The 21,294-nt window shown below is 44.5% G+C and overlaps 1 protein-coding gene across 3 annotated transcripts in view; it reads left to right on the plus strand.

The window, feature by feature from the left end:
• Positions 1 to 20,511, plus strand: part of LOC144121048 (neprilysin-1-like) — a 75,985-nt gene extending 55,474 nt beyond the window's left edge. For all 3 annotated transcript variants that reach the window (XM_077653966.1, XM_077653964.1, XM_077653965.1), the window contains 9 exons: positions 1,256 to 1,365; positions 4,621 to 4,679; positions 9,600 to 9,651; positions 9,833 to 9,903; positions 11,028 to 11,128; positions 16,337 to 16,399; positions 19,284 to 19,382; positions 19,802 to 19,878; positions 20,324 to 20,511. In XM_077653966.1, the coding sequence (XP_077510092.1) occupies positions 1,256 to 1,365; positions 4,621 to 4,679; positions 9,600 to 9,651; positions 9,833 to 9,903; positions 11,028 to 11,128; positions 16,337 to 16,399; positions 19,284 to 19,382; positions 19,802 to 19,878; positions 20,324 to 20,438 (747 nt within the window). In that variant the 3' untranslated portion in view covers positions 20,439 to 20,511. The remainder of the gene's footprint in view (positions 1 to 1,255; positions 1,366 to 4,620; positions 4,680 to 9,599; positions 9,652 to 9,832; positions 9,904 to 11,027; positions 11,129 to 16,336; positions 16,400 to 19,283; positions 19,383 to 19,801; positions 19,879 to 20,323) is intronic.
• The last annotated feature ends 783 nt before the right edge of the window (positions 20,512 to 21,294 follow it).

The raw sequence follows: 21,294 nt of genomic DNA on the forward strand, positions 1-21,294 counted from the left end.
ACAAAAAGACATGTCATGAAGACAACGAAATGTGCTCATCCATGTTAATGCGTGAGTTTGAACAGTCTTCACACCCAATATCAATGCCCACAATGAAGACGGAAACGAGAGTGGTGTCTCTTAATGGGCGGTGGCCTCTCGTATAAAAGAAGACTCTCCGAGGTGGCGGTGTGACACAGTGATTGTATGATTGTAGTGCGTAGTGGTCCGCAGAATATCTGTCACAGAAGCATTGCCGGGGCTTGAAGCACCAGCCTGGCGCTGCCGGCGGCTGCCAGTCTGCATTCGTAACGCGTTCCACAAATGAGGACAGCTGAGCTAGGAGTAGGAAACTTCTACATACACCATTATCTGGCAAACACAGACGTTAGCGCCAAATATTGCCATAGCGCCCTGAGGGAAACCAACTAGATCGTCGTATCATTGTCATGACAACGGCAACCGGTGGAAGAAAACTTCATCCCAAGCTGGACTCGAACCACCACCGTCGAAATAAGAGCTGCTTCGCATCGCGGTCACTCAGACAACTTGGCCACGGCCGCAGACTTATCGCGCATCATCCGTGGGCAGGAATCATTCGATTTTGAGCATCAGTTCACCTCCAGTCTCCAGGTGCACTGAAGCAGTTGAAACTAAAAACTAACCGGAGTTTCCTACCTCTGGCTCAGCTCCCAAGATAGCTCCTGGTGCAAATTATGAAGTACACCGCGACAGGAATAATTGAATTACAGCGAAGAGCACAAGCTCTATCGCATTACGGCAGAACTGCTATGCTGTTCTGTTGCGCCGTAGGCTGCATTCGCGAATCAGGTTTTGGTAAAACTCAGCATTCAAGCAATGACTTTCCTCTCTATGCCCTCGCCAAGCGAATTAAACGCAAGTGATATTTTAGGGGACTGTAAAAACAGCTTTGCTGTGACGAAATGAGTGTCGCGCCTCAGTGTCGTGACAAGAATGTGAAAACAAAGGGTCGAACTCTCGTTATATTCTATTGTTTATCTTGGAGTGGATAAAGTTGTGGCCTTAGAGCTGCTTAAGATTCTCTTCGGCATCGAAGTGAAAACTGTGCAATGCTTTCCTCTCGTACTATAAAATAAAGTCAGCGCAAGCTTGGGCATAATGAAAATACAGAGCAAATATTTACCGGGGTTACCTACGGGTGCTCTACCTAAACACATCTATTCTTGATTTCATTCTGACGATTATTTTGTTCGTGAATTGAAGAGCATTAATCTCAACTTTACATTCTGTTCAGGTTCCAAATATTAGCGCAAATGCATCTTTCGTCGAGCACTTCCACTGGCTCCAAGAGAATGAACGCTTCCAAAACCTTCGCAAGATTAAATCAGAGTACTTCGACAAAACGTGAGGATAAGTCTTGCTTCGCCCTGTGGCTTCTCCGTTTCTGTGTGTTCGAGTATCTCTAGCATTTTCCGGTGATAATTTGCACAGCCTGCAGACAGGGTGCACTAAATCGTGTTACGTGTGCCGACTAGTCCTTCAAAGCAGTGATGGTGGTTTTTACGACTACCTCTAAGTGCACTGAAAAGTCGATAAATTAGCAGAATACTGCACACTGGGAAATAATCTTCAGCTCGGAGTATGCAGTTGAGCCTCGTTAATATATGAACACTTTGTTCCCGAGCAAAAAAATGTCCATAAAGCGAGTCGTCCGTAATAAATATTCGTGTAGAAAAAATAACTTTGAGAAAATAAATACTAAACGCTTAAGATCTGCTTGTGGGCATTGTGTTGTACAGGAAGTGGAAATTGTACTGAATCCGGGGAGCTCCAAGTGCATTATTACATTAGCCATTTTTAAATATGTGGCTCATGAAACGCGTGTTTGTGTCTGATCGTGTGAAAACACGTGTGCTACTAAGGCTGTAGATATCCCCACGAAGCGTCAGTGCATATCTGTCCTACGTCGGATGGAACATGCTGAATGAGGCTTTCAAAGTAGCAAAACACGAAGAGAGAGTGTTTTTAAAGGTCATTAATGCCATACAGCAAATGGTAACGCGCTTCGACCGGGCACCTTGGCACTGTAAAGGAGGAAACTTCAAAAAGAAAAAAGCTTTAATGCACGCATATACTCCTTCAGATTGCTTTCTCCGAGTGTTCTCTCAAAATAGAGGAAAGGAAAGGTCTGTCTGGGACAGTCTATATTTTGTTTTCATCGCTGTGCATATTAACGCATCAAAAATACTTAGGCACCAATGGGTTCAGTGCATTTTCTACCTGTCCATTGTCCGGACAGTGAGTTTCCATATTAACGAAGCGTAAATACATTGAAAATGTTTGGTCCCGAGAAAAAATTGGAGGGGTCACTTAGGCTTCGCTTTAAGGGCATGAAGCGATAGCGTAATGGCTTAATTTACATATATGTAGAATTGGTTTACATTCTCTAGTTAAAATTCCTAGATCCCTAGGAGTCCCCACACCCCTACTGGAGCAGTAGTGCAGAGTTAAGCGATGCGCCACTGCCCTGGGATGGGAGGTGCTGCGTGGGCCTTGTGCAACGCAGAGTGCTCTTCCCGAGCGACCAGTCATTCACTTAACTGCCACCCTCCACGGTGGGCAGTTTGCTCAAAATACGGTGGGCAGGTTGTGATGACACCGCAATGGACCTAGGTGGTACGCGGCTTTGTTGGGGGCGAGTCCTCCTTCACAATGTTGCCAATTTGTAGACACATAGAGGACAACCCACGCTTGAATGCGGCTGGGGGTGAAAAAGCCTTGCGTTTCATATACTGAACGAGGCGCTTAGGATGGGGTCCGAGTATTGTTGATCCGCAGAAATTTAGATTTCTTTTTTATTTCGTTTATTTTTCTATTCTTAGTTTAATTTCCTTTGCTTTTCCTCTTTTATTTTCGCTTTATTTTTACTATTTCATTTTTATTTTTTGTTTCTGTTTTCTTTATTTAATTACATGTGTGTTGTTTATAAACTGTTGTCTTAATCAACTTCTACCTTTTCTTTTATTTACCAAACAACTTATGATTGACAGTTCCTGCGGCCAACTTCCGTCCACAAACCGCTGTCTACAGCTTCCGTCCATGCCACTCATGAGCCAAGAAAGGCTTACGCCTTAAAACAAGTTTCTGTGCGCTAACAAAGGAATCTTCAGGCTGCAATGATATAGTAGTAGAAAAATTCGCATACAAGGGGGGGGGGGGGGGGGGGGGGCTTCAAGGCTATTTGGGCTAGGACAAGGTGTGCTTGCAAATGGCTTAGAATTTTCCTGAAAGCTTCGAATTGACACGCTTCCCATCAGAACACAGCATCTGCTTTTGTCAGCTGCGTCGGAGTCTCCGCAGTGGATGAAGAGTCTTTTACAAAGCGGCGGTATTAGGCGCACAGTTCCAGAAACCTTCGGACGACCTTCTTGTCGGGAGAGAGAGAAACCATTTTAATGAAACACCAGTGAATGCACGCCAGGAGAAAAATCCATCTCCCCCGTCGCCTCAAGCCGTCGGCCGGAATCCCTTGGGACACAGCAGCAGCAGCAAGGGCTTGACTGATGATGTCCTGCTGGAGGCTTGGGCTTGGGCTGTAGGGAAGGTAGCGCGAACGTGGTCGAGGCACACTCCGCCCTTGCTGACAATGTGGCTGAGAAACAAGTGCTCCTGTTTGCCGAAAAATGAAATTGGTTTTGAGGAAAGGGAATGGAGCAGTAACTGTCTCACATATCTCGGTGGACACAACACTTGATTCCATCCAATACTTCCTTTAACCTACTTAGGAACTTGTCGAAACTCGTCGCGAAGACTGCGTCGTTGTCTAAAAGTTATTGAGGCCGGTTTGCCACTTGATACTTGCTAACAATGAGTCCATCACCCCCTTACAAGTTGGTTACAGGTCCGGGACAAAGTCAATATGGCATTACCTTAAATTAAGAGGCGCAGTCTGGCTTGATGAAGGCAGTCTTCTCTCGAACTCTTTTGTCGACCTGAATCTGCCAGCAGCCGCTCTTGAAGTCCATCGACGACAAGTACTTCGCTTTGCAGAGTCTGTGAAGCGTGGGATGACGTACACTTCTTTCATTGTTATCTGGTTCAAACGACGGTAATCAACTCAGGACCGAAACGAGTCCTCTCCCTTCTTCACGAGAAGTACATGGGACACCCATGAACTCTTTCACAGATTTATGACATCGTCCTGGAAGATTTATTCGACTTAATTCCTGATAGCTTCGCGTTCTCGTGCTGACAATCGGTAAGGAGTTTGACGGACAGGTCGTGCCAATTCCTCTGTTACGATACGTTGCTTGATGACCTGTTTCTGCCGAAGCTTTGACGCCGAAAAAAAAAACATTTTCTGTAACACCGTAGGACCGCTCCGATCTTTCATGCTTAACATAAAACTATGTATATTTAGAAAAAAAACTCCTGGTATGTTTATTTGCATAGATATTGTGTGTTTGTGCGTGGTTTCTATGTTTTATAAGACACTGGCTGTTCGTCCTGTGATATGAAATTAAAATAATGGGGATTCAACCTGGAACACCTAGTTCCCCCTCTATGAGGTTTTTCTCTGCACAATATGAATTCACACCACCTATGCAGAGCGGGGTTTGATGAACTAATGACAATTTTTTTCTTTTTGTGCACGTTCAGGAACGAAGGAGTCGCATTGCGCTCACATGCATTCTACAACGAAAAGTCTAACATCCTCGGTATGTACACTTTGAGGCATACGGCCATGCAAATTAACTACCAATCCATACACTTGGCTTGTGCATGCAGCCATGGTTATGGCTGATGCGTTTATTTTATGGTTTGTGCCACTATTGAAAATTTTTGAATATCAATTCGAATAACCTCCTACTCGATGCGCTGAACGAATCAGATAGTGCACATTAAAAATTTATTCGAAACGAATCGAATAGTATTGAATGTCTTCGTCAAGTTTCCGAATAATAAATAAGAATTCGAATCGGGCACGCCGCAGTGTTCTTCGACGGCTGTTTTAAAAACAGGGCCCACTCCGAAGCCGCTCAGCATTCCGCACCAATTGATCTGTGCGTTCAGCGCCGCGTTCGTGCGGCGGCGTTCATGGTGCTCAAACATTCCGCCTACAAGGGTGGGTGACGTGGCAGGGCTACGACAGAATCAGGAAAGCCTGCCTTCATGCCCGATATTTGAGGTTATGGCTCTTAACTATATGGACAGTTTGGACTTATCAGTTTCAACCGAAAAGTCTTTTTCCTTGATATGCGCGCCGCAGCTAGCTGGCTATCTAGTAGGAGTTGCTGTCCATCAAACGATAGAACTAACGAAGGCGGAAGCCCGGTGTGGGGTCAGATGGTGTATCGTTGTATTAAATAGCGCAGTTGTGCGTTCTTCTACATGGCTGCACTAATAAACTCTTCTGCAGATATAAGAGGCTCCATGTCATCGCAGAACGTTCTCTACTATCTTTATGTTGTTCATTGCCGTCAGCCGTTTAGGGCACTTACTTCGTGAGGAAGGTTTCTACCTTGGATATAAAGACAATCAAAACCATCGTCCAGAACTGCAAGAAAGTTGTCATATTCTATCTACTGAGACGGTTAAGCGACAGTTCTATCACAGACGTCAACGCAGAGGCCGCGTGATGTCTTGCCACATTTCTCAACCTAGTGCAGCAACCCGCCTGTATCAGGGCAACCCAGCTTTAAGGTGTTAACTTCCAGTTGCGTTTTTGTCTGACCGTTCTATCATTTAGTTCCGTTACCTTTTTTTACTGACTGTAGTACTTCCTCATGCAAGCACAGCTATAAGTGTTTTACCATTAATTAAGCATCTTTTCTTGGGAGTGCGCGAAGAGTACTTTTTCGACACTGGATCGAATACGAATTGTCTAGCTTCCGTACCAAATCTAATGAATGGTGTAGCCAAAAAACTTGAGGAAACACATAACCTCCGCTTTACAAGAATGGCGCGATAGCGTTGGTGCGTCCCTTAGCGGGCTGGGGGTGCTCGCATCACTCCGCACACACGGTCTTTCTCTACTCTACATTCATAGATCTCTGGGACTCCTCCTATATACCACTGCTAGCGGAGCGTGCAGCGTTTAAGCGATGCGCCACTGACCCGGCAGGTGGCTGTTTCAAACACAGGTACTGGTGGGACTTGAAAGATCTAGGTTAATTGCTCTTCCCTAGGAAGCTCTCGCGACCGATCAATAATTTAACTGCCGCCTGCCACGGTTAGCAATTTGCGTTACTTAACAGGCTGTTATGACGTCACATGGTCACGTGGCCTATGTGGTAGGTGGGCCACAAGCTTTTTCACTCACTCACAACGCCGAAACCGATGACGATGCCGGATTTTCTGGAGAACAGGAGTCTTAACGTTATCGCGTTAAAATCGCATCGAATACGAATTCAATAGTGAAAGAATCGAATCGAATGCGTATCGAATATTCGTACAAAAGGATTGTTCAAGCGAAACAGCCAAGCACTAGCTGCGGCGCTAAACTGATGTAGTAAAGGCTGTACCTGTCGATACACTCAACCATACCAAACAATTCTGGACAAAAGCATTTTTTAGCAGGAAACTGTTTATGAACCCAAATTTTTCATATAATGTAAGATTTCACTATAACAATCAATATAGCCCCAGATCACCCGACAGCACACTTTTATTTATTTTTTCCATTACCGTTTCCGCTTTCGTCAAAAGCGTTCCTTGTTGGTTTTCTACGGCAATCTTAACTGTTCAATGCGATCACTGGAAACACTTTAACAGAAAGATTTTGCTACATATCAGAATAATGGACCATTACCTTCAATATTTTCATAACAGTGTATTACAATTTTTCAATTTTCAAAATTTTTGTCCGAGAATGTTGGACATCAGTGATCTCTTCTAAGGGTACGCAGCACGAAGTCTGCACACGGTCAATCACACTGAGCGTGAACACGGCTCCGCGTGGCTGCGCGCATGGGGATCACCACTCCGACCAAGCCGGTAGCAAACTCGTACAAAGGGGCAGATGACACGAAGCATCACGTCGAGGTCTCTCTTGTCGTGCACCACCCTGCAGTGATTCATGACCGCGTTAGACGCCATGGCACTCGACACGTGAGCGGCCACGCACAGCCCTGCTCCCGCTAAGTGTGATTGATCCTGTGCATTATATCCGTAACCGCCATGTCACGCGCATTGAGAAATTACCTTTTGTTACTGACAACGACGGCAAAAAACAACCGCCCCATATCAGTATAACCTATAACCTATGAGCCGTGGCCTCCGGTCTCGGGCATGACGGCGGGGTTTGCTGGTCCTGGCTCAAACCTACTCCGTCGCCCAGTCTTGGAGCCCGTATGTCTGAGCATATCATGAGCAATAAGACAAGAAATAATCACATCGCGGCAGCATGCTGTGCGGCGTCAGAGAGGGCCCTGTTTTCGAAACCGCTGTCGGAGAAAACTATGCCATTCCCGATCCTAACTTTGTGCCTGTTATTCGATAATTACTCGACAAGTTGAGATCGTATTCGTTCCGAATAATTTTGAGCATGTTCTATTTGAACATTCAGCCAATCGAAGAGGAGGATATATTCGAATCAATGTACGAAAGTTTCCAATATTCTCACACGCCTACCATATTTTTTTAGTTCCTGGTAAATCTAAACTCAGGTGGGTAAAAACTAAGATAAACTGTAAGTCTGTATTATATAACTACATTATATAACAAAAAAGACGGTAATTCATTCGTATGAAATCATATATATTCCCCCCGAAAAAAGCGCCAAAATATATCATCTGAAATAAACACCAAAAAAGTTCGCCAAATTTAAAAAATATAAAACAGAAAAGTCGAAAATCTACACATATCTATTGTCCCGGCCTTCAACTGAGATTTGGCACTAATTCGTACGCAGCCATCGTCAGGAGAAAAAGGGGTGCTTTATGATTGGCATGAAATGATGGTCAAACAGTTTATATAGTGACTTCGCAACAGCAACACCTTTAACTCCATGAGTTATAGCGCTTCTGCTTGTGCTTCGCTGTTTTACATTAATATTTGTCATGTACGAATATTCGTTTTCTATGAATATTCGCACCAAGTATCGAATACTCCTACTATTATTCCATTTTCGATGCGGTACCGAAGCTGGACTATTCGGGTGCGATTCGGTTTCGAAAACGTGCTATTCGCACACCCACAATTTATTCAGCTTAGGAGAACGCGGGCAGAATAATTCCCAAACTACTAGTTAGAGCCTTCCTGGTGTGCAGCTTTGAGAAAGTGTAAGTTGGGCTTGCATCTGATACGATTGCTATAGCGAGGGCAAAGTTTACGCTTTAGCAAAAGCTTGGAAGAGCCGAGAAAATTCGCTGAAAGATCTTGATCGGTACTTCAGCAGAGGTTATGGTGGACAAAGAGTTCTAGATTAAACTTCATGAATTCAGCCAAGCAAGCGAATCTTCTTAGGTGCCTGCCCCGTGATGTGCAGGTTGCATAAAAGAAGAAGTGTAACTAGATTTCCTGCACATATATCTCCTCCTTAATGTTGTGGTGGTGATCATGATGTTTATTCTTAACGGTGAAAGGGTAGCTTTGGCACAAGAGCGTGATCGCACCAGGACTGCAGAATTTGTGGTACCCACTTTGCCAGCATTTCATCCCAGGAAAGCCGAGCATAAGGTCAGGCGAAATTTAAGCTTGTATCCATTGGAAACCTATGTGTACCGGGCGACACTGCGGAACCAACATCGCAACTCTCGCATAATAGACACATTTAGTTGGACGTACGCAGTGAGCTTGCGTACGCAACGGCACTGCGGGTAACAAATGCGCATGCGCAGAACGCAACGTATCTAGCCGCGCGTTGCGGACGCCCGCCCGCTGTAAAGCATAGCCTAGCGTACGCAACGTGGGACGCTACGTGCTGCGTTGACAAGATGGCGGCGCCCAGCTCGCCCGCTTCGGAATAAATACATGTCGCCGCTGGATTCTCTTACGCAATAGCTCTCTCAAATGGTAGCGGTTCGCTTTTATTTCGCCTACTCTTGCCCACACGCGCCAGTATAAGCGATAACTAGCCCCTGTTTTTCAGATAATTTGGCGATTTTCAAGCTTCTAGGCCTAACTAAATGCGGTGTGTTTTCCTCGTAGCAATGACCCCTGGCGAAGCAGTTTTCTAGCTTTTAGTCAGTTCTTACATTTGCTTCAGTTTGCATAGTTTTTCTTCTTGGAGAAAAAAAGGGCTCGCAATGCACTCACTTTAGTTATCAGTAATCACGGGTGAAAATTTCTTCAACCGAGCTTTGATGTGCTTTGACGTCTTGTCACTAGATGGTGCTACTGTTTACGCGTGCGCGTGAGGGACGCTACGCACGGCCAACTAAAAGTATCGTGTTTGCGCTATTCACGGCGTACGCAACGCAGTAAGAGATGCGTACGCAAGCTTACTGCGTACGCCCCAACTAAAAGTGTCTAGTAGGAGGATGTTGTACGTATGGAAGAGAGGCGAAGCACAAGCGCCACATAACGCTTCCCTTCATGAATGAACGAATGCGTTTCTTCATTCTATACGCTTGAAAATGTAAGCTTTTGCTTCATTAGTTTAGAATGGCTGAAAGCATGTCTCTGCTCTTCTGCAGGCTATCCAGCAGCTGCACTTGTTACCCATTACAGGAGTCCCCCCATTCCCAGGTAAATAGCACGTGCACCGGTGTTTGTGAAAGACAACTAAACAAAATGCTCGACCATGTTCAGGCGCAGAGAACGTATTGCTCCGCATGTTTTGCGATGCTCTACCCTTTGAAAGGAACGTTCATTTGGATTTTATATTGAAGGAAGGCAAAAATTGATCAATTTGTCTTTTTTCTTTCAGGGCAATGAACTTCGGAACGATAGGAACGATCATCGCACAGGGGTTAATTAACGCGATTGACCGCTTTGACGGTGTGTATTCTGGCGTCTTCTTAGCACGAGAGCTCTATACTTCACTAGCAAAGCTGAAAGAAGTGGTACGGTTTTAACGTAGTTAAACCGAGTAGACGTGTGAAAGCGTGTGTTTAGCCTGGTGTTGAAACAATTTCAGCAAGAGTTCTTGCAGCTGCACCGCCTTCAGGGTGGCACATGCATCAACAAAAACGTCTTCGGAGTCTCGTAGTGGCCGAAGCCAGCGCATGGTGCGAAGGAGTCCCAAGAGGTGCACGCGCAGTCCTGGTGGCGCATACTGAGCGAGGCGAGAACGCCATGCGAGCTGCCGTTATTATGTAATGCACATGTTGGCGACACATGTGCCGTGGCGCCATTGACCAGCACGGTCAGTAACCAGCTCCGGTCCCGCGGGTCGCCCTCAAGGTCAAGCTTAGCGGAATTTTCTTGGCCGCGGTTGGACGCCGTTAAAGAGTGCTATTCGCACTAAATGTTGTGACCTTCGACGGCAGAACGGCGGAGGACCTGCGCAGCTGCTGACAAAGCAGATAGTGCTGAAAGGTGCTGACAGATGACCACCTGCCACGGCTCTTCGCCTTGCCTCGCGGCACTCCGCCGCCCCCGCTCCCGAAACCCGAAGGTCGAGAGCCGTCGGCGCCGGAATCACGCGAGCAACCGGGCGGCGGCGATGGACGCGCGCCGCTCATGCCTTGTCTTTGCCATGTAGTTGCCTTTGAGGCGCTGTTGCCTCGATTGCTTTCGCATGCCTTACTCGGTTTAACCGTGTTTAAACCCTGTCATTCTAAGGAACTATTTTTCACTCTGTTCTATTCAAACTACTGGAGAACTCAAAAGTGTGCATTCTTCAGATCTCTATTTACCATCTCGTTAAAACAGTTCCGAGCGGAATGTTTACAAATATGAAGCATCGCTGCTGCATGAATTCCACCTTTCTTTTGTGTCTTTCTTATTTTTAGTCAAAACAGCGCGCAAAAATGCCCCATGAAATGCAGCACAGCAGTTACTCGTATTTTAAGAGCTTAGGAATGGCTGTTTGTTATATGATTATGCATTCATTCATAAGAATGCGCCACTTGCATAGATTTCTCCAAATTTTTTTACATGTCCTGATCACTGCCCCATAGGTACAATAACAGAAGTTGACAAGTGGGATAATGATACTACGAAAAACTTCTGCAAAAACTCAATGTGCTTGAACAATACCAAGGAATGCATTAACATGAGCGTAAGTACCAACTTGTCATTTAATTTCAATGTACAGTCTCCAGTAATAACTATGCCAAACTGCAAGTAAGAGGGGCTAATAGTTTAGCGGAGTAGTGGGTATAGAGCGCGTGCATCGAGAAGTCGCGAAATAACTACCATGGAAGGTCACAGAACGTTTAGCCATTTCTTGAAAACGTGAGACGTTCTTGTAAAATTTATGTCACCAAACGAAAGTATTGGGCAAAATGCCTGCTGAAAAAAGAGCGCAAGGCTTTTCAAGAATTACCATTGACCTATACTTATGTTAGGTGCACCGTGTGAAATGCATTCATATCAGGCCGGCATATCAAAGCTTTGCTCTATAATGTTTCCTAAAGTTTCTTTTTACGGCTGGCCAGTCGCAAAACTAGTATAGAATCACTCGGGGCAGAAATAGAACCCGCTATGAGTTCAAGTGATATTTGAGCAAAACGTCAGTTGGCATGCAGCAAATGCGTGTACCACGAGTCACACAAGTAACATTTGTCTTCGATGCATGCATGATGCACATTTGGTGTGGCTTCTGTTTTTCCTCCGGTTAGTCCCGAACGGTCGCTCGGATACATTTCGCAATGTCATTACGATATCTCTCTACCTTTCATCGTCTTTGAGCCTGCTGTAACGCACTCTCTATTGCCTTCTTAAAGCTATGTTTGGAGCCAAAGCCTGAATTCTTTCCAGATGTCGCAGTAGTGTCGCAATGATAGTTTTCGACTCACGGCGGTTGCACTCTCCAAGCCTCAGCAAAATCCTCTTTTTTGAGGTGTTCAACTTAACTCATTTTTTTGCACCTCGATGGTTTGCTCAACTAGGCCCTCGGTGCTCCCTTTGAATTTACACCGGTCTTAAACCTAGGTCCCCTTTCTACTTTCTCATAGCATTATTCTCAAATTTCTCATATAGTTATGCGCTCTCCATAAGGTTGGTGCCTATTTGGGAACTATATGTCCTGCGAAAACTGCCCCGCGAACGTCTAGGCTGGTGTTCTTGGGGCCAAATAAAACTAGCAGCCATTTGTGGAGCCCAGCTGGAACACTGGGACGTAGAGAGACTCATAAAACACAATGCTGACTTTCACCTTTATAAAAAAAACGCAAAAGGAGCGGAATATATACACAGTGGGGTAGGATAAGGGGGAGAAGTGAGAGAAAGCAATGCTCATACCAATTAGGAGAGCAAGAAAGAACGAGCGTGAATAAGGTCACCTGGATTGGCGTAGACGGAAATACAAATCCTGTTATAAATAATAAAACCTGAGGCAACGCCACATCTCATATGCAAAGGTGCTGGCAAAACACCAACTAATAAGTAAAAAGAAGCATGAAAACCCTAAATAAAGATGAATGAAGAGGCAAACGCACTGCCTTATTACCTCGAGCGTACCAGAAATTTGGAAGAAGGCTAATATTAGGTTAATTCATAAGAAATGAGACGCCAAGGACTTGAAAAATCACGGACCAATCAGCTCACTGTCCGTTGGCCATGAGGTATTTACTAATGTAATCCCTAATTGAGTCAGGACAACCTTAGTCTTCAATCAACGAAATGACCGGGCAGGCTTATGCAAAGGCCGCAGTCTGGGCCGACAAGTGCTTAGGTTTAATCTTTAAAGGCGATATAGCCTTTAATGGCTCATACTCCCGTTCGCCCGTCCGGCGTTCCATCCAGCGCCATGGGTGACTCGTCGACGAGCGCAGCTGCCAAAATATTAAGGTGAAAACAGTTAATAGCTCATGCTCGCGTCCGTCCGTCCGTTACGATCTTTAACTCGATAAGAAAAGAAATCTTTGTGCACGATGAGATTCGAAACACCATCCTTCCGTTCCGCAGCCGAGCGTGCTAACGGCTACGCCACTTCCTGCCAACGCGTATGTAGCTAGTTCTCCTTGTCTAGGACGTTCGAGAGTGTTTGCAGAACGGCGTCGAATCAGACGAATGCCTCCCAAATGCCTGCTGTGTCTCCAGCATTTGAGATTCACAAGCAGTTGTCCACTTAACATCTTAACCACACATCAGTGACACAAGCAGCAACACCGCGCTAAAGGCTTTCGCCTCACCGCACTTTAGGTCAACAAAGTGCCCCCCCCCCCCTCCGAAATTTTTTGTTTATAGGGTCACTGAGGACGACTCCATCCAAATGGTTCTGTCAGAAAAAAAAAATGCCCCTCTGGCTTTTTACGGCTATGTGGACGCCTCTCCGGTAGCGAAAGACGCCAGTCGAGACCAACTCGTGACCTCCTTACCGAAAAGGACGGCTTGCCATAATTTTGAAGTGAATGGTGGCGTAACGTGGGATCTGGGATTCGTTCTAATAAACCGCTGTTACCATAAGAGATGGGGCTTCAGAAGGCAAGCTACAAGATGTCAGCTATGTACGCCTTAAAGCACAGACGAGGTTTGCTCTACAGCACGCGAACGCTGCGCTTGCATTCGATGGGGCTAGCCAACCCTGCAGAACAACGCCGACAGCTTGATCAGTTACTGGCAAAGGAATGAACTTAAAATTTCGAAGCTCTCAGAGTCTGTTCGAAAAAAGGAACGGAGAAAAAATCGCCGGCGTGTACCTTTTTTGAATCGTTGATAACATGCCGTGCAGTGGAGTGGCAGCACGGGACCCCTGGGACCTGCGGCAAAGGCTCTCAAATCTACATTTATTTTTTCGCGCCTGAAGAAAAAGTTGCTGTGATTAAAATAATTGAGCCTGATCCAATCAGTACTCGCCATGAGATGGGCTGTTTTTCATTTCCTTTTTTTTGTTTGGATCACCTCGTGAAGAGATTTACAACAGAATTTGCAACATAACGCTCTTTTTGACAAATTACAAATTTGTTTTCTGACACTCAGAAAGTTATATTCTTTTCCACACATTTCAAAATGCTGTACACGTCTAAGGCAGCCGAAAAAGAATTGCAATGATTAAAAAGGAATGCTAGATTTGTTTAAAAATTTTAAAAACCATGCAATTCTCGTTAAAATAACTGAACGGCAAATACAAAAAGTACTGATTTTTTTCTTCTATACGATACGAAGGCGCAATCCTTATTCAGAAAAGCTTGATGTGTTACCTCCCAAAATCTAAAATTATTGTTAATGTCTTAACGACACCTGGTTTTTTACCTATCTGGAAAATTCATAGGGTTTCCTTGACAATCCGTTTCTTTAGAGGTATATTTTGGCAGACATTTTCATATCGTAAATAACCTTACATTTTTGCGAATTCCAACATAGCCGTGCGGGAAGATGCGTCCGGCAGTGCTTGGACCACCACACACAAGCACCCACAAACAAACACACGTGACCCAACCACGCACGTTAGACTGGTAGATCCTAAGCTCTCATTTCGGTAGGCTAAAACTGTGTGAGGATAACTGTGGGCTGTAAAATCTGGCACGCAATAAAATTTCTCCCCAGAACCCTTGAGTAGCAGCTATAAAAGGCATTCTATACGTATAAGGGTTCCCAAAGAACGACGTTAAGCAGTGTACTGCAGCTTGCATTTTATAATTTTTACTTATTAATTCATTTTAAAATTCTACGAGCCAGCTTGTACGATCAAGGAGGCGGTAGTATAAACTAGGAGAAAATGTGACCCGCAATACAAGAGCAGAAGAGTGCAACAGCGGGACTATGAGCTCATAGGCAGACGCATACATTAAGGGGTGAATGCACGCGAACTAGACTTTCAAGCCAATAAGAAGAAAAAAGAAAAGGGACTTTTTTGATGAAAGTGTTAACTATTGCGCGACCGACCGCACAAATTTAAGAGCGAACTTGAGGGGTGGGCATCAGGAGCACCGCACTCGCTGTACTGCAGGCAATGAGAATCACTTGCGCAGAGACAGTAAACAAGAACAGTATAGCAGCTCGAGGAAGCCGTGTCAAAGGAGCAGGGAAATGGATATTGTGAACTTCCGAGCTACTTTTTAATTTCGGTCGACATTAACGTTTAAACACTTTCAAACACGGCCAGTTCACTATATGTTGCGAAACTCTTATCCAGTAGTTTACTCTTCTATCGAACGACGGAAAACAAAATTGCCAAAAGAGCAACAAAAATTGGAGAAGAGGTCTGAGACGGGCTGGTTGGTTCATCTTCATTATAAAGGTGGGAAGGAGCGCTTACAAACGGGCCAGAGCAGTCGTCTGCCGTTTCTTTTCTTCTAACAGGCTGCGAATTCCAGCCCTAACTGATCGTTTAATTCCGCCTCAGTATGATCAGACAGATAAATGAGAGAGTTCAGAGTACAGCCACTACTGATAATCACAGCATCTTTGATTATCTATCTATTGCCGAACTAGCAAAGCCGAAAAAGTTTGCGTACAATTGACGTTCAAACAACCGAGCGGCACCATCGTTTATATGGCCTGTTTCTGGCGTTCAGTAGTTTTCACCTCGCGGGGGAGCATCTGCGTACCATGATTATTTTGGCGCAACTTTCCTGGCTTAGGCACTCAGCGCAAAACGGGGTATAACAAAGCCAGTGTAAAATAGTACCGTTCCAATGTGGTGCCAGCAAAACAGTTTCTATTTTCACACTTCCCTACGCAGCACCAGTTTTTCGCTTGTTGGCCCTCTTCGTCTGTAACCACACCGTTTTTCAGAAGGCAGCAGCGTCAAAACCGTACGACCAGAACTGCGGCTGGTATGGCAAAAAACAAGTTCGCACAAGTTGCCGAGGAGAATGCGGCATGAGGCCAAAAAGTAACTAAGCAATTGAAATCAACGCTGATAAAAGGCGAACAGCCGCACGCAAAGAAGTCACGAGATGACAAGATACAGCAGCCAATGCCGGCAGTAGCCGGCAGCTAGCGGCAAGCGAGCTGCAGAACAGTCAAAGTGAATGGCAGAACAACCGTTGTCCGCTACTGTCAGGGAACGCGAACAATCGTAATATTTTATTTAAAGAGCCTTATATATTTCAACCAAAAGGGCACAAAAAACATTTTAAAACAAGTAATTGAACTTGTGTTTTAAGTCGTTATAAATTGCAAAAATGTAGCCACTTAATTTCCTCTTATTTGTGTTAGTCCGCACACTTTCCGCACCCTTACTGATGTCGCTGGCGCTTGGTTTTAGACCACATTCGAGCTGCGTCTTCGCGACCTATGAAAATTTACCAAGCCCATAATTTGTACAATAGCACGCATACTAATGACGAATGCTCTCCTTCATTTCCTCTCTGTTCAGGCCTGCAACAATTCCAGCTATCAGAAACTAGAGGACTACCTTGGTGTGCGAGTTTCGCATATGGTAAGCAAAGGGCGTTTCAATTTTTAAACCACCCGTTATTAAGTGAAAACAAAAGCTTCTGTACGTCTTGCTGTATCCTCCGAACGCCTAGTGGCCATAGGTGGCTTCTGCCTCCCTACTAGCAGTGAAATTAAGTCCGAGTACGGTAGTATATCCCAAGCTTACTATGACTGTAGCTTTTTTTTTCTCCGCCAGCTAGAAAAGATATTTTTAAGAGCTCGACCAAAGGTCTTCCGAAATGCCGTAAGCCCAAGAGTTTCGCTTTCTTTAGAGCTGAGGTAAGCGCGGCTAGTAGGCTGGCCCGAGTGGCTTAGGTTTCTTGATACCACACGAGTGCGCCGTGGACCTTCTGAGCAGTCCAGATAGTAAAGTCTCTTCATGTTTGTTGTGTCGCTGAGCAACTAAATTGAGCTCAGTGAAAAGATTTTTTGGCAAACATACTAAGTCTATACTTTGTGCTGCTCGAGAAGTGCATGTAGAGTAGAACCAAATTCTCATAGATACATGCATAACAAAAAAGGTTTTGCAGAATGCAAGATACATTTTGTTGCAGCCGCCGCGGTGGCTGAGTGGTTATGGGGCTCGGCTGCTGGCCCGAAGGACGCGGGTTCGATCCTGGCCGCGGCGGTCAAATTTCGATGAAGACGAAATTCTAGAGGCCCGTGTACTGTGCATTGTCAGCGCACGTTAAAGAACCCCAGGTGGTCGAAATTCCCGGAGCCCTTCACTACGGCTTCCCTCATAGCCTCAGTCGCTTTGGGACGTTAAACCACCATAAACCAAACCAAATCATAAACCACAATCGTTTTGTTGCATTCCGCAACAAATAGTGAAAAACAATGAATGCAAAAATCCCTGAAAGTGTTCCTCGTGAATCTCTCGCTGTAAAATAAGGAATGAAAGAAAAAAACTGTTCGTTGATCTCAAAGCATTAACACCTATGTTTGGGCAAGTTGGCGCATACTTGAATTAGAAAATAACTAGCGCCAAACCGTGCAAACCACAAGACAAGTACGAAGACGACACACAAGCGCTAACTCACAACAGAAATTTTTTGAAGCCAGGATGCAGCTTATATAAGGCGAAGCTTCAAGGGGAGAGAAGGGTGACAAGGAGAAGAAGGCGAACACATGCACACATGCTGACAGTGCGCAAAGCACATGCGCACTATCACGTATTGCTGTGACTGTTTTTTAATAAAAGTTGCCATAAAAGACCACTTTTATGGCTCGGACTAGAACTGAGAACACTATCTGCACGGTTTTCGTTCAGCCAGGATGGCGCATTAAATAACTATCGTAGAGCGCCGCGTGCTGTGACAATGGTGGTAGAGTGTGCAATCGTGAAGAACGCTTTTATTCAGCCATACAGAATGTTCGGTTGGCTCTGGTGCTAACAAGATCGGAATTTTAAGTCACCACCCTGGCTAGTGGAAGTAAGGAAGTCGTAGGCGATGTCATAGCAAGCATCAGATCCAACTTGCCTCACCCCGACGAGGGCGCGGATGGCGCAACCGCTGCGTTGCTTTCGTGAACTGTTTTTCGGCATGGTAACGACCATCATATTGCCTATGCGACACTACAATCACAGGCAAAACGGCTATGAAGTAAACACCAGCCGTAACGTGCACGTTCGCTGATTTTTTTCTTGCCAAAGTGATGTCTAAACACTCCGACTATATTATTTTATTTTTCCACATTCGGATTTGTCGAAAGTCACTTGCCCGCTCTTGGACATAGTAACTTCTTATTACTATTGCCCGTACGCCTTATACAAACTCAGAGGTGTGGGCGGGACCTCATTTTGCTCGTTTCTACACAACGCCTCAACACCTTCATTTCCTATGCAGCGAGCATCAGAGAATCTAACTTTATGGAAAATGGTTTGCCGTATGCAAAACACTCAAAAAAGAAAATAGCTTAGCCTCCGTACCTAATCTGACAGTAAAGAACGAGAACCAGTAGCTTTTAACGGCTTGATGCTTAAACACTTCTTCCAGTTGCGGAAAAAAGGCCAAGTAAAGGTATTCAAAGTCGTCCAGCTCTAGAAGGTCGTGCTAACTCCACCGCCATGTATCATTAACTAAAAAATTTGTGACTTTCACGCCATATTCAAAGGTAACGATGACATTTCTAAAGACATAAAAAAAACAATAGAAAAGCGGCAACTTATTATTCTTTGTAAGGGACGCTTATTTCACGGCGTTATGTCAATAATACAACAAAAAGTTGCCGCGCACCATCTCCTGGGCTGAACGAATTTTATGGCAGCTGCAGCAGTTAACGGCACGAAGTGTGTTGCTGTTAGACGCATGCATCATGCGATATATTACAATGGCCATTTTTTTAGGCTTTAAGCGATTGCCAGCATTACCACTCACCCCAGCTCCTCCTAATGACTGTACCCATTCAAGGCTCATCGCAACCATAGGCCTGCACAACACCGTACCGCAGCCAACCTCCTTTTATGTGAACCATTCCTTGGCTTCCCTGAGCCACATGACGTAAAAATGTACAGTCATGGGCAAAAGTTTACAGGAAGCGAGGTCCACGAAAAAAAAAATGTGCATGATCATTTGAAACAGGTCCATGAAAAGTATCGAAGCAAGAGAGAACAACTGCATTTCACCTGCTCGATACGAGTACCAGTTGACTGATTACAGATGCAACGCAAAAATATTCTTTTTTTTTGCTAAATTTGCATTCTGTAAACTTTTGTCCATGACAGCACACTTTCAACAGCGTCCACGTGAGCACTAACACGTGGACTAAAAATGCGTCGATTCAGCCATAAAATGCATACCTGCCCTAAGATACTCAGAATTACGTAGCATGCCTGTTAATACCTGCTGTTACACAAAATGTTTTGCCCAACCAACTTGCAGGCCATGAGGAGAAGTAAAAAGAATTACTCTGACCCTTTTTTGCTTCCGGCAAGTGGGTTGAAAACAGAGGACAAGATTTTCTTCACTGGATTTGGAAGCGTGAGTCACCATAAATGCAGGTTTTCGAAAGAACACGTGTTTTCTCTCTTCAGCTATACATCATGCTGTGAAGAGCGTAGATGTTTACGTCGTTATAGGCACATTCATAATCTTGCGCGGTGGGCACCATTTTTAGGTAAAGCAGAGGGCTCAAAGCAACCCTAGATTATGCGCTGAACAATTCAAGTAGCCAAATAATCGCTTAGTTTAACAGCACAACAAACAGAAACAATTTTTAATGATAACACGTATTGTCATTACACGAAGTTTCTGTAACATAGGATATCACATTTTATATACGATTTGTTCAAGAGCAGCGAGCCCTACCCAAGTGCATCCGAGTTTATGAAGCACGCAACGTGATTTTGTATCTTCAAGTAATAACAAGTGTATAATAAGAAAACAATATTTTTCCATAGCTCTACTGTCCATTCAGCGTTAACGAGGAGAAAGTCGAAGAAAAGAAAGAGGTACAAGATGATCCACTCATCAAAAGGTACTTGTGATCATTCTTTTTGTTCCGCAATTTAACTCTAGGCTGGCTACGCTGGCCAGGTTGTACAGCAGCAGTTTTATATCTTTGCTTATGAGTAAGTTTGAGAGTAGTTTGAGGGTCAGTACTTTTACGCTTCAAATATGCAAGTTCTTACAATATGTGAGAGGCGCAATGGAAATTTATTTATTTTTTGAATGGGTACAGTAGTGTCTCAAGCAGTGAAATTCCAAAAGATTATCTTTTCAAATCTTGTTTGCATAACTTGTGACAAGCAACACTTTTCATTACGGATCACCTAATTAGCATAATTACTGTTATGAAGTGAGGACATCAAAAGCTGGCCGATTGTAAACCAGTGGTCAGCTAATACTGACACCTCTAGGTCGTTAGCAAGTTCAAATGCTTCGCATCGTATTAACTATAGGTGAACATTTTTATTTTGCAGTCTGAAGGAGATTGTGTCCATCTACAGGAACTTTAGCACGGCGTTCAACTGCTCATCGAATGATACCGACACATGTAACTTGATGCCTGTCATAACCGCGCCGACTGGATGTTGAAACCAGTCCGTTCGAACGAACTGATTCAGTTATTTGTGATGGTATTCAATAAACATAAGAATTCAAACTTCTGCCGGAATGCTTACACTGTGATTATTTACTTTTTCTACAAGAAATTTGCCTAAATTTAAATGCATATCTTTCTCTTCAAAGCCACGTCTGACGTAACAAGAGGGACCTCAACTTAGATCAAAATTTTTTTAGATTACATACCTAAAAACTAAACCTAAAAGCCTGCTGTAATATCATACGTCAGATATCCTGAGAGTCACGCTGAGAGAGAAAGAGAAAATGTTTACTTAGAGTTGCCTTCTCAGCGATCCAGCTTTTATAGACAGTTGGCCATGTTCATGGAGGCTGCTAGAACATTCCGAATACGATAAAGGTTAGGGTAGGTTTGGCTAGGCTAGGTTAGGGTAGGCTTTTAGCAGGCTTAATGGTGGTGACATTCAATCTTGCATGAAAGCGGGTCACTGTTCGACGCGGGTGAAGCTTAAGGATGGTTGTGAAGAGGGGAGATGTCAGGTCAGTCAAACTTCGCATGGCTGGCTCCGACAAAAAGGCAACCGAATTTAAGAAGATGACGTTACCTCACTTTTTCGAAGCTGACACTAGCGACTCTGGCTTGGTGTGACACTTGTCTTCCGTTCACGTGCGATCAGCAAGAAGCGAAACGCGAACAAGACATCTCAAAGACGAACAGTAAAATGAGAAGATCTTAGCCGAGGAAAGCACAATACTAGCGCATGTTAATTTCGCTCGCAAAGGAGTGAAGACTCTCCCTCTCCTTTAGAGGTGTTAATCAACCTTTTCTGTATTTTCTATACAGGAGCCAATGTGTCTGGGTTCTTGTGGT

Source organism: Amblyomma americanum, chromosome 2, assembly GCF_052857255.1.
Source record: "Amblyomma americanum isolate KBUSLIRL-KWMA chromosome 2, ASM5285725v1, whole genome shotgun sequence".
Classification (NCBI taxonomy): Eukaryota; Metazoa; Arthropoda; class Arachnida; order Ixodida; family Ixodidae; genus Amblyomma; species Amblyomma americanum.